Source organism: Acanthaster planci, linkage group LG09, assembly GCF_054643075.1.
Source record: "Acanthaster planci isolate LZ-2023a linkage group LG09, COTS_SCS, whole genome shotgun sequence".
NCBI classification, from domain to species: Eukaryota; Metazoa; Echinodermata; class Asteroidea; order Valvatida; family Acanthasteridae; genus Acanthaster; species Acanthaster planci.
The window spans coordinates 8,008,524-8,022,274 of NC_141785.1; the positions used below are offsets into that span (position 1 = coordinate 8,008,524).

General features: G+C 41.9%; 1 protein-coding gene and 1 long non-coding RNA gene across 3 annotated transcripts; one reads left to right on the forward strand and one right to left on the reverse strand.

Moving 5' to 3' along the window:
- The first annotated feature begins 266 nt into the window (after positions 1-266).
- LOC110986296 (peroxisomal sarcosine oxidase-like) lies at positions 267-8,576 on the forward strand. Of its 2 annotated transcripts, XM_022248060.2 has the most exons (9): positions 267-471; positions 1,151-1,299; positions 2,861-3,074; positions 3,804-3,986; positions 4,697-4,831; positions 5,443-5,601; positions 6,211-6,286; positions 7,229-7,392; positions 7,543-8,576. In XM_022248060.2, exons 1-8 carry the CDS (start codon positions 349-351, stop codon positions 7,363-7,365), a joined length of 1,176 nt encoding a protein of 391 aa, XP_022103752.2. In that variant the 5' UTR covers positions 267-348; the 3' UTR covers positions 7,366-7,392; positions 7,543-8,576. The 2 variants fall into 2 exon arrangements, with proteins under 2 accessions (XP_022103752.2, XP_022103751.2); XM_022248059.2 differs by having other exon boundaries at positions 7,229-8,576.
- LOC110986298 (uncharacterized) lies at positions 8,236-10,189 on the reverse strand. The gene is made up of 3 exons (XR_015426524.1): positions 9,699-10,189; positions 8,837-8,967; positions 8,236-8,321 (listed from the first exon to the last, which is right to left on the reverse strand). It is a non-coding gene; the product is annotated as an uncharacterized LOC110986298 (long non-coding RNA).
- Positions 10,190-13,751: the final 3,562 nt, after the last annotated feature.

The following is a 13,751-nucleotide window of genomic DNA, read 5'->3' on the forward strand; positions in this document are numbered from 1 at the left end:
ATGAAATAGACCGGAAAAACCACCCAGCTCCATAGAGTTGGATGTATAATAATGTATCCAACTCTATGCCCACCTCTCACAATTCTAAGAGTTTTTTGGAAAGGGGGGTCTTGGTCCCAATGCCGCCCCTCCCCCCTGTCCGGCCACTCGATCCGACTCCCGTTCGCGTCTTTGCACCCCCCCATGGTCACATATGCCCCCCCCCGGCCCTCCGACGTCGTTTTTACGCGAACCCTGGACTCGACTCGGACTAGCTAATGTGTACATAATACGTGTACGACTCGACTAGGCCTACGTGGGATCGTGGGTTGGCGATGGCAGGGCTGGCGTGATTGACAGACTGGCAAAATGTCTGATTTTTACGAGGGTTCTAAGCTGTACGATTGTGTGGTAGTCGGGGCAGGAATCGAGGGATCGTCTACAGCCTACCACCTGGCTAAAAAAGGACAAGAAACGCTGCTTCTTGAGCAGGTATGGTTCGGCCGTCCAGTTACCCGGTACTACCGGTAGGTTGCGACGAAAACGCGGGCCCGTTCCCACAATCACCACGATCACGTCGGATCAATATCGGGCCATGGATCTAGCCCCACACGTAGGGCTGTAGTGGCTCTCTACAACCCGTCTCTCTTATCTGCCAAACGGGTTGTAAAAGAGAGCCACTGCCGCCCTCGTGTGGGGCTAGACTAGGAGGAACCATGATCACAGTTCTCGAGTTTTTATAAGCACCAAGGTTCCCCCAAAACTCACCCTTAAATTGGCAATCTTTACATTCATTTATTTTAAACTTACTATTTAAACTTGTTGATGTTCATGACGCCTCAAAATTGTGAACAGTAGGGTACTGTTCTCCTCACTTCCCTCCTTCATGTTTTAGCCTGTATTCAGGCATTTCTGGTGTGGGCAAAGATGGTGTAAGACCAAACAAAAAAGATGATTTATCACGACATATTCTATTATATTGAAAAATGCATAATTTTTTTGGGTTAAACCCTCAAGCTTAATTTTGCATACATCGTTTTGTGGGGAGGCATCATTAAGTGTCTATTGTTAACTTTTAAGACCCTGCATATTTGTGTACCTCAATTTGCTTTTCAAAATGAGATAGGAATTTAGAAGTTGATCTGTTTGTTTAAATTCTTCTGTACTTCAGTTTCCTCTTGGTCACACTCGAGGCAGTTCCCACGGTCATTCCCGCATCACTCGCTATGCCTACCCGGAGAAACACTTTGCTCAGATGATGCCAGAGTGCTTCAAGATATGGGCAGAGCTCGAAAACAAGACCAACACAAGGCTATATCGGTAAGTCAATGTGGGGTGGGGATCTCTCCAAACCTCGGGCTCGTTCTCTGCCTGGGACTAGAGGGAACAGTTTTTACAAATGAGATCGCCAAGATAGGTCAGTCCAGCTTAATCCTAACTTCACCAAATTGTCAAAAGTTGACCATGCTTAAAGGAAGGATTGATGCTGTTTGACCCAAATGACTGTTTTTTTCTGATGCATTGTGTGCAGGTCTTGGAGCCAGACTGCTGTTAATGCTCAGTCATGCATAAACTTAGGCCCAGATTGTACTTGAAATCATACTCCAGGGTGTCATTCACACATACTGAAAGGAAATGCATAGGATCTTCGACGATTAAGGCTCTAACTAATTTTTATTTGAAGCAGCAGGAGGGTGTTTTTTTTGCCTGACCAAGGTGAAGGTTACATCATACATGTACGTGCACACCACCAATGCTTTGGAGTTAGGCTTTATTGAAGTTCCATTCATCCAGAGCTGAAATACTGCTGACATGAGGCCAACCCTCGGAAATATTTTCACTCAGTTGCTGTCAAACCCTAACCCACCTCAATCCTCAAAAATCCTCCAGATGGTTTTGGAGGATTGATGATTTAAACATTGGAGGATTTTGGAGGATTGAGGATGAATGGTGATTTAAAAGCTGGAGGATTTTGGAGGATTGAGGATGAATGGTGAATGAAGCACTAAAAATCGGTCACATAGTGGTGCGTATGGTCATATGCATGTACCCAAGGACAGTGTGTTCCATTGTTCACTGCCACTGGTCATAAATGACAAAATCCTTAACTGAAGTGTGTTAAAACAAAGGCACATGTCTGCTTTGTTTATTACAAAAGTAAAGCCGTTAGCCAACTCTGCAAAAAACCAGCTTCAGCCCAGCAACCAACCTGATGTGCCCAACCCTCCCCCTCCCCCAAAAAACAAAAAAAAGGCAAAAAACCCAAAGTAGGGCCATGGACGATTTTGGAGGATTTAGGATTCAGGTACCTTTCATTTTGTGCATAAGCCCAGAAACTGGAGGATTGAAGATGAATGCATTTTTTGAAGCTGGGTCTCGTTTGAGAAAATGACGCCACTGCCGGATATTTAAGATGAAGCCAGCAATAAAGTCCTGATATATTTAGTAAATGACAATCTGTACTTCAGCCCTGTGCACTGTGAAAAGTCATCCTCAATCCGCCCCGAGTCTTTACTCACAACTGGGGGAGATATTTGTTACTATGGTACTCTTATGCGTTTCATATCCCTTTTTTGGTTCTTGTCGCAAGAACCCAATTTAAATACTGTGTCCACAGTCACTGGTGTACATTGAGTGTTGTGCAAAGTTGACTCCAGTAGTTTGATAGAGGAGTTATTAAATCCATTATTGCTGAAAATTTTGGAAAGTCATTTAAATTTCACACCGTCCAACATGTGTGAGACCAAGTCCCCAACAATTGGTTCCCTGGGTATAAGTGCAGCCTCAGAAATCAATGTGAACGGAGTTTGGGATCGCTTCATTCATCGCAATTCTTAGGGTGTTCATGTCTCACTTATTGTGAGTGGTTCCCATCTTCCAGGAAGGAGGGCTTGCTCGTCATAAGTGGTCCGCCATACAAGGATCTCAGTCAAATGCGGCAGGCCCTGGACTCAATTGGACATAAATACACGAAGCTGACTGCACCAGAGATCCGGCGAAGGCTCCCGGGGCTACGGATCTCAGAAGACACAGTGGGGATCATCGAGCACGATGGAGGAGTCTTACTCGCCGACAAGTGCTTGAGAGCCATGCAAGTACGTTGCCAGCCAGAACAAAAAATTTGGTTGTCATTTGACTGACGGAATACTGCCACACCATGGGGTCAAAGTTTCCCCATTCGACCTCAGTGAAAAGCCTTCTAAAAGGCATTTTAGCAGGAAGACACTTCAAAATGTCCAGGCATTCAAATGTGTTTTAGCACACTGAAGAATCTCCCTATCCACCTCGAAAAGAAGCACCCCCTCATGGGTTGAAAAGAGCCATGTTGATCAGGAGTATTCATTTTGTTAATAGCAATGCGACTGCAACGCTTGCATTTCATAGTCGTATGTGAACCAGCAATGTGCAAAGGAGCCTCTGTGGCTAAGGAAATACATGTAGTGCCCTCTCTTGCTCCAGCTCAAGGCCCATACGTGCATGTTAAACAAATTACTTGGGTTGGATTCTGCCAGCTTTCAGATATGAATTTCTTTTGAGTTCCCGCTCATTCTATATGTCATTGTAAAGCCTTAGTCATTCAACCTGCAGCTGTTTTGGACTATTAAAGAAACCTAAAATTACAAAAAATTTCAGCCTTAACTGTCAGGCTGACATTGAAGAGCCGTCTTGTCCAGAGTTTACAATGTTGACAATGGATTAACATACAGGTCACACAATTCTGTTATTGAGGGTGCCGCTTGCATGGTGAATCTCTGGCTTGCCGTAACAATCAGATGAATCTAATCCGGGATTTATTCTCCCTTTTTAAAATTGGCCATTACTAGAGTGAATTTCAGAATTACGGTGGTACCATACGGGATAGCGAACCAGTCTTACAGATCCTGCCAGGAACGACGGTGATCGTCGTCACAAGGAAAGGCCACTATCGATGCAAGAGTGTTGTATTGACGCCTGGACCATGGGCCTCCAAGATGTTGAAACCCCTGGGTCTGGACCCACCGCTCAAGGTGAGAATTTAAGGAAAAAACACGAAACAAAATACTGCAGTTTCCTAATTACCGTGTTGCTGACTTCAAGCTGGCCTTATCCTAACAGCCGGAGGGGGGCGGAATCCACCCGCCCTTGACTTTTTTTGTGATATCACTGCAGTGCACTAGCCAGGCTGAGCCTTTTAGGGTTAAGATGATTCATACCACATGCTAGTGTTGTAGCTGCCGATATCCAGCATGTCCTTCACAAATCGTAAGCCAAGTTGCAAGCTGATCATCAGTTGAGCTGTCCTGTGACATAAGCTTTCCTTAGTCATTTTTCACCATGTTACTCCTACCTGGTCTTGTGATGGGCTCAACCATAACATATGTCACACAAGAATATATCCACCAAGGAAATTTGCCATCACAGAGCACTTTTGCTAAACATTTCCAGAATTGAGATGAGTCCAACGTTTTTGCCGTCAACGTCCCTCTCCATGCCAAAACGTCCCTCTGCATCCCACAGCAGAAATGGGTCCGAGCTTTGTGACAATTACCCAAAAAGGATAACCTGCAGTGACATGCCATTCCAAATAGTACAACTACTCTGAATACTTTCAAGAAACTGAAGATAAACATCAGTTTAGATGAGCCTTGTTGGCTCGGGACAAACTTTCCTGTAAAATTTTGAAAAAGTTAACAGGTTTTGGGGTTTTTTTTGTTTTGTTTTTCTTTTTTCATTCTAGCCATGGAGATTGGATGTTTGCTATTGGAAGGAGAAAAAGCCTGGAACATTCAATAATATGCCAGTGTTCATCGCCTATTTCAAAGACGAGCACACTTACGCCTTACCCAGCGAGGAATACCCAGGGCTTGTCAAGGTCTGTTCGTCCCAAGGTTTATCCCATGTGTCTGTCTGTCTGTGTCTGTCACATTGCTGACATTCCATATGTACAAATTGAGAGTAGCACCAGGGCCTTAGGAAGGATTGTTTGTTTCAAGTGTTGTAGTCCCATCTGGCTATCTGTCTGTGTCTGTGAGGTTAGTCTGTCTTACATCCCTTGTATAGGGACTGTCTTGCGTAGAGCACCCACAATCTGTCAATGTTTGGAAGTTAAAAAGAACTGTATCCAATCTGACTGTCTGTCACAATTAAGTATATTTTCCAAGGTTGTCAGTGTATAGACCCACAAAGAAAATCAGCTGGGCAGGCAGGGTTTCCAGTAGGCATACGTGTATTTTAAGCAGTAGCCAAAATCTGAGCCAATTACTTATTTTCAGTCAAACGCTTCTTTTATGTAGTGCCAGTGCAATCATTTTCCATCTAGTTCTGTATCATAACCCAGAGTTGACAAATCCACGCACCATCAGAATTCCACCGACATGCTTGTGTGCTAGTGAACCCAGGTGACCATGGATCAGCCAATCAGGACTCAGAATTAGTGGCAGGTAGTTCAGTGTTGCAGACGTTTTCTCTGTCTGGTCCTCTTAGCTGTGCGATCACACCGAACATCAATCCTGCGACCCGGATGAGCGAGATATCCCTATAGCTGACCACCAATTCCAGATGGAGAGACTTCAAGCTTTTGTCCGGCAGTATTTTCCCGGCCTGGAGCATGTTCCTGTTATTGCAGAGACTTGCATGTACACTGTAAGTCTGTTTTGTTTTTAACATCTTACTGACGAAAAGACTACCATCCACAGAAACAAAACATTCAACAGACCTCGCCTTTACTGCCATGTTCACAAACAAATTAGCAACAGTTGTTGAAGTGCTCATAACCAACATGACCAGCTCCTTCAAAATGAAACTTAGGGTCTTTTTGTTGGTATCTTTGTTTTAGTTTGCATTAGAAAGAGCAAACCGTGCTTTTTGTTTGGATGTATCACTCAGTTTGGTATCCTCATGAGATTATGGGGGAGAAGAGTGACGTGGATTCCTGTTTCTCTACATTGTGCAGGAGTCTCTTGAGGGCCCCTGACTCTGAAGCAGCTCTGGCAACTTTTGACTGTATTTGTTAGATTGGGTCGCAAACTGTGTACTTTCATATGTTCAAATGCAAATCACGGAAAGGCAGCCATGCATTTGTCAGCCCAAAACTTGGAAAATGGGCTCTCCATGGCAACCTCTTGGTGGCGCACTGTACAGTGAATTACCCCTTTTGCGAGCACATATCCCGGTCTGAAGAAGGTGTTTCTAATGGTGCCCTCTTCAGTGATCACAGTTAACGATGTTCAGGCCCATCTTTCCCGTCCACAGTTCACCCCAGATGCAAGTTTCTTCCTGGACACCCATCCCCAGTACCACAACATCGTCATCGGGTGTGGCTTTTCTGGTGAGCTTGCCCTATAACACCTCACAATTTCTGGTCTGGGCTTGGCTCTAAAATCAGCTAGCTGTGCTTGTCAAGGCCCTCTAGCACCAAATTTGCTTGGAAAACATTATGGAGCCCAAAACTCTGATTTTGTGTCAAACCCTCCCCTTTTGCGGTCCTTCAGCTCCAACCAAAAGATTTTGGAGGAGTTTGTTGAAGTTAGTAAGACACTTGCCTAGTCCGAAAATTTAGGACTCGTGGGCAAGATGCATGAAAGTCCAAAAAAATGTCTATACATGTATTGGAAGTATGCAACAAAAGAAAATAGACTGGTATTTGAAACGTGTCCAGTACCCTTTTATTTCTGCATGAATCAAATGTACCGCAAGAAATATCTGACACCTAGTCTGACACCTAGTTTCTACATCTACATATACCTCCCTAAGCCATGCCACCAGACTACTCAGTTGTTGCAGTCTTGTCCATAGGTTATGTTGAAATTACTTGGCTTCAATGTCAAGTACAAATTGTAGAAGAAAAGTCTCCATCAAATATTGAATTGAGATCATAAACATGCTCGGTGAAACAGGGACCCTAGGTCCCATTACTATTGACCTTAGGTCCCATCACAGAGGACCTTTTCCAAACACTGAGGGCTTCTAAGGCCCCATCACTGTGGACTTTAGGTCCTATTACTGAGGACCTCGGTTCTCATCACTGAGGACAGTTGGTCCCAGCATGGGGATGGTTTTGGGAGGATTTAAGGACACTCTAAAAATGTATATCAATCCAGAGTTGGGTTTAGTCTTTGTGAAATTGTTACAAGACATCATTATCTGAAACATATCATATAACACTCCGCTAAGCTGTCGTCGGGCACCGTTTGGATGTAAATTTGTATGCATCAGAAGAGCATTGGTTGATGGGTTTAACAGTTATTCTTGTCTGATATTTTTGGCCCAGGTCATGGATTTAAGCTGGCTCCAGCCGTCGGCAAGGTCCTGAGTGAACTGGCCATGCAGACTAAACCCAGCTACGACCTCTCACCTTTCAGGCTAAGTCGATTTCCCAATGGGCCGCTGGCCAAGGCCAAGTTGTAGACCAGTATTAAGAGAGTCTCACATATGGTACAATGAGTTGGAAATAAGAGGCCAAATTAAATAAATGGAAAATAAATCAATATAATTTAAAATGTTCTTCATATGTGACATTTGTTCCCTTACCAGAGGTGCTGTTTGTAATAATGGTATTATCGATTATGATGTCTACTTATCCAGGAACCCAATCAAGGTGCCCTACATTATTTTCCCCGCTCACCAGGCACATAAACATTTCTAACACCATCTCAGCTCCCTGGGGAGTATACAGCTTGATGCTGCTATTCCAAGCACAGACAGCTGAACACAGGAACCATCTCTGCCATCGCAGGTCCCCATTGATACCCCTGGGTGAGGAGAGATGAATGGGAATAAAGTAATTTGCCCATGGTCACAGTTTGTGACCATCAGCTGGATTCGAACCCCCGACCCTATACTCGCGAGTCTTAATCCATAACCACTAGGCCACACGCCAATACTGCAATAAAGGATACATTGTCTTTTAATTAGAGGCTAAATCTGATATTTGCGAGTTCCGGCACATACCTGTTCTTGGGAATTGGGTAAAAATTTTATTATATCATTAAAGTCTGCTAAAAGCTAGGGGCAATTCAAGAAGAGACAGTATTGACCTTGCATTGTCACAGGGCCTTCTTTTAAACAGAGATTAGTCGGAGTTTTCATTTTCTGTCTTTATCAAGAATCCAGTAATTCTTTCAAAAGCTGTGCTGTTGTCTGGTCCATTCGTAAGGCATCCGATTTCAAGCTAAGTTCACAAGTCATGCAAACAAAACTCTTAACAAAAGCATTCCTTTGCCATTGTTTCATCCGTTTTTATACCTGTGATGCGAGCAGCTTTTTTCTCTCAACCTGCAGACAGCCCACTCTGCACTGCTTTACTCCACAATTTGTAGATGTGTTACCCCAAACGTTTCATCCATCCAAAAGTGTGTCTTGGCCTGAAATAACACAAATTGTTATGATACACAAAATATTCTACATATTTTTCCTGAATAGTTAAACTCCAATGTGTTACTTTTGTTAATGTTTTATGAATACAAGCAGTATAGATATTATTTTGAACTCTTTTTATGAATAGTACTGAGGGTATGTTACATTGAGTATTCAGGTATTTCAAGAAATATGCACAAATAGTAATTATGTTACAATAGCCTTAATAAGTGTGTGGAATAAATAAGGAATTATCAAGACCAGGAGTGTATATCATGAAGTTTTTATGTGTAATCCTAATATTTTAATTTCACCATGGGGTTGGAAAAAAAGCTTTGGTTCATTCTCTTATAGAAGTTAATGTATTCTTTTAAGTGTCTTTATACGAATTATCCAAATTTTGAACATTATATTACTTGAAAATTAAGAACTCTATTGTCGTTTTTTTTGTCATTATTTCTTGGCTTTTCTCATAAGATGGCAGAATTAAGTAAATTCATCCAAGTTTCGGATGGTGTCTTACCCGGCCTTTAAAAAAGAGTCCATAAGCAATATAAGTTTCACATATTTGCTTCAAATTTTGGATTCTCAAACACCTAGCATCAGACTTTGCATATTTCAGGTTGTTCACATGCCCATGTTGGATTTCCCAAGCTGAAATACAAAAAGCAAATAAAAAGATTCAAATTAGAGTGGAAAACTTATGCGCCCTGTCCTTAACCAATGAAAAGCTTTATCCGTGAACAGGTTTCTGGTAAAGAGCGATTTGATTGGCTGTTACTGGAGCCGTGACAATACCATATCTATTGTGTACATAGGAACACCCATCCCCCAAATCCAACAAGAAACAAAACAAAAACAGCCCCAGGCCAGGATCTGTGAAATGTCCTCCGTTGAGAAACATGCTGCCTTATCTCTCTCAGTCTGGAAAGAAAGCTGTCCACTCTTCAGTCAGTTGTTATTCTGCTCTGTCAAAGCGTAGATTCTCACACCTCAGGAAAGAGACTTCTTGCTACTGTATCCAAATCACTTATGTAGGACAATAACATTATCTCATTCGTCAGCCATTGGGCTCTCTACGCATGTTAATTGCATGTAATGTGCATTAAAACATTGCCAGAGTTTCCACTTGAACAGCTAATGAACGTGAAACAATTGCCACAAACTTCATATAACACCAACTACACGTAATGGTCATAAAAGAATTTGCCAAACATTTTAATGAGCAAATGAACAGTCATACAAATGTTTGCCTAGTTTTCTACTTCTCCTGCTTTATGGTCACAAAACAGTTTACCAAACTTTCCATTGAGCCAATTGATGGAAATGCATAAGTTTGCCTAACTTTCCACTCAGCAAGTTAATTACGGGCTCGAAAAACTTGCCTTACTTTCCATTGCCGATATCGGCTGAGTTCCGGCGGCTTGTTCCCGAGTGTTCACGAACAGCTCGATTTGTTCTTCGTGGGTCCGGGTCGGCTGCTCAAACGCCGGGAACAACCAACCGGTTATCGCTGGTAGTGACAAGCAACATGCAACATATGGCGGCGTCCATGTAGGCTACGTTATTCGAGAGTTAATGTTTGGATGATTTGAATTCTTTTCTATATAAAATGGAACATTCATTTCAGTGTAAGATAATTAATGTTAATTTTGCAAAACTTCCCATTGTCTATGGTTTTGGAAGCCATCTCTCTACTTTTTGCAGCTGTTCAAAAATCAAAATCTCACGAGTTTTTCCGTGTGTTCCTGTAAAACCCTAACGAGGAGGTGGTGTGTGATCCTGTCCCGAGAATAGTGTTCTTGAGTCGTGTTCCCGCCGTTCGAGCCGGAGAACAAGAAACCTGTGTCAAGAACAGGCCGCCCGAACTCGACCAATCGTGTGTGAGCAAATTTGCCTAACTATTCATTGAGAACTTAACGGTGGGGCGAAATTCTGCCTAACTTTCCACCGAACAAATTAACGGTGGCCCAAAATTGTGCCGAACTTTCTACTCAGGTAGTACAGTGTCTGGTCATGAACAAAATTGCCTAATTTTCCATTAGGTGAGCTGGCGGTCTAGAAACAACTTGCCTAACTTTCGATTTAGGACTTTCACAGTCGAGCGCAGTGCCGACATTCAGTATTCCCGGAGTGACAAAGGTTGTGTGAATGTTTTCTTCCCTTAGGCTACAGTTACGGTAGATGTGGTTCATGCAGTAATAAATAGTTTCCTACTGTTAACTAGCTCAAAAGTATGTTAGGCAAATAATTCTTAAGCACAGTTTCTGGCTTGGGCGTAATAGTTAGGCAAATGTTCCGCGTCTGTCTGGTTCGGTATAAAGTTAGGCAAAAAGTTTCCCACCGTTAGTGCAAGTTTAGGCAACTTTTTCTCCCCTATTAAATTTGGCATATGAAAAGTAGGCACGTTTGGCCACGGTTTCACCTTGACGTAAACGGCCTTTCTGGCGCTGCCAAAAATCCACATCCTATCCATTGACTTCTGCAGAATTGCATGAGAATTTTCCTTGTGCTAATCGTTTATTTTAGCAAAATAATAGCCGTAAATTCGGTTCTCTGCTGACCTCCTCGCCTAGGCCTAGTAGTGGTCAAAGGTTGATCGCGGTACACCAGGTGTACACACGGTGGTCACGGTTGGAGTTGGCCTCAAGCTGCACCAAAAGAAATTGAGAAAATATTGGATTTGCTCGAAAAGTTTAAAGTTATACGATTGTGTGGTCGTCGGGGCTGGAATTCATGGATCTTCTACACTACAGCCTACATGTACCACCTGGCTAAAAAAGGAGGAGACACGCAGCGGCTGTTTCTTGAGCCACTTGAGCAGGTCAGCCTCCCCATGGCAGTTTTGGTGATTGATAGCCAATTTACCGCCACGGCGGATGTTGCGAAAACTTCCTCCATGAAAAACCGAAGCGGCTATAGGGCTATATCAGATTGTAATATCTAGTAACGTTAGTAATCTTCTTAACTTTCGTTAATTTGTCATGAAAGTTTTTTTTAGAACTCTATAGTCACTCTCGATGGAAAGTTAGGCAAATTTGTCTTGATGTGTACATGCCGGGCGGGTAAGTGTGTCCTGACCAGTGATTGGAAGTTACATGTAGGTCTTTTTTTTTCAAGACTGTTTGTGGCTCCATGGTTGGCCCAGTACTGAATTTAAATTTTATCATTAGTTTGTCGTTAAATTTACTGAATGGAAGTAACAACACTTTTTGCTGTCTGCATTCTTCTGTCCACAATGTTAAGTAAGTGGGTCATCATTGGTCAGATTTTAAATATGTGAAAGGCTGATCATATTTGGTCAGAAGTTGGTGGTAACTGTACTTTCAAGCTTATTTATGTTGGCATTTTGGTGATAGGCAATTAATGAATTTCAAGGTCTACTGTCTAGAATTGTTTTTTATTTTGCTAGCTGAGTTACATCTTATTTGAGGAACTCCGAGTCACTATGTGACTTGGAGTTCTTCAACTAGGTTACATCTCTCATCTCAGCCACAACTTGGGTTTCAAAATTGTCATTTATTTAAAAAAGGAAAATGAAGACATGTGGGAAAGAATGACGGAAAACTGCGCTGTCTTTGAAGCAGAGTTGTCACAGGTTTACCTAAATGCTCGTCTGCCGTTACGATATGAAACGCCAAGGCAAAAATATCATCGTCATCAGCAGTCACTCGGGGATGAGTATGACCTGTTCCTCCTAACGTCAGTGTGTCCTCTATTCTTGATTTACAGTTTTTGCTGCTGAATGATCAGCAATAGGTGTCGTCTATTGTGGGTGGCTTGTTGTCCGCTTTCTGTCTGTTTCTGGCACTTCTGAAGGGCTTCTTATTTCCTCGAGCCTTTGAAGTGACCAATACATGTACCTTGTGCCACAGAAAGTCGCCACTCACATCTGTTTTGTTCAAGTGTCTCCCATGTATTGGTCGTAATGTCACATTTCTTTAGATACTGCTTCAAGGTGTCTTGATTGTGCTTTTTCTGTGCACGTCTTGTTCTTGCACCTTCCTTCAATTGTCCAAAGAAAAACTGTTTTGGAAGTCTGCTATCAGCCATTCGAGTGAGATGGCCAGCCCAACGATCAGCATTGCTTCAATGCTGGTTGTTCCTGCGTCGGTTAGTGCACTGAAGTTAGACCTCTTTTCTTTCCAGCTGATCTTCAGTATTTTTCAAAGACAGTGTTGGTGATATTTTTCCAAAGGTTTGATGTGCCTCCTCACACTTTTTTGTAGTTTCCTATTTGCCACAGCCGGGGCAGTTCCCACAGTCATTCCTGAAACTCCTGCTTTGCCTATTTTTGTCAGTCTGTTCCACAAGTAATCCTTCTGGGTTATATTTTTACAATAAGGACTTACACTCACAACCTGAAATAATTTAGAATAAATGTTGAATAATATTTGCATGATATCTTTGCACTATCTAGTATTCTAGAAATATACTGTAAACTATTTTGACTCATTTATTGCCATGTAGTATTCAAGATGTAGAAATTACAAATGTGCAAATTACTTTTTGCATGGAATTTAAAGTTATCAAGAACTACAGTCATGAAGTGTGTTTAATATGTAAAGTTGTGTACCTTAAAATTAGCAGTATCGGAGTTGGGTTAAACCCAAGATGCATTGATTAATATTAATTATCATTCTGTCACTATTGTGCCATACTTTAGGGTGTGGTTCTTCTTCTGACATACACTGTATATTCTTTATTAACGGAATACTCATTTTATGGCTCTTTAAATTTCTGTATTTAGGGTTAAGCTCTCTGAAGTTTGTTTTTTTTTGTACTGAATTCCGTAGCTATTACGGATTAAAAGATACAGCATATGATGCAGTTTTCATGTTTTATTGGGAGATTTTTTTTACCTTTTGAATTTCTTTTATAGAGCTTTATGGTTGTATGTAATAGTTGTTTTCTGTTGCAGGTTACTCAAAGTGTCTGTTGAATGAGGGACTCATTTTGCAGAAACGAAGCACAGGATGGATTTAACCTGAAAATATCCTGAATATCAGCCTCAAAAATCGTCTGTATATGGATATCTAGTTTTTCATGTGGGTGTCTTTTCTACCATGGTTCTCGTATTTCAAGGGCGCCCCTTTTTAATTGTTATGGTTTTGATATTTATGGCATTTAAGGTGTCTTGATCTGTCAAACATTTAAAACAGTACAAATTTGAATGCGCATAATTATAAGTGTATTTTGATGATGATGAAATCTTGTTTTTCTCTTATTTATCATCCTGAATGAATGAAGATAAATCCATCTTGGTGAATGTTTGGCCTCGGTTAAATGATTTGGACAAAATACGACAATCCCTAACCAACACTGATCAACTACTTTTAGACCAAAAGCTACACTTAATTGATCAAGACCCGCCCCTGCCCCGCCCTTAATCCTTTCCCCTCAACTCGAACTTTCGCAAGTCACTAGAGGTCGCACTT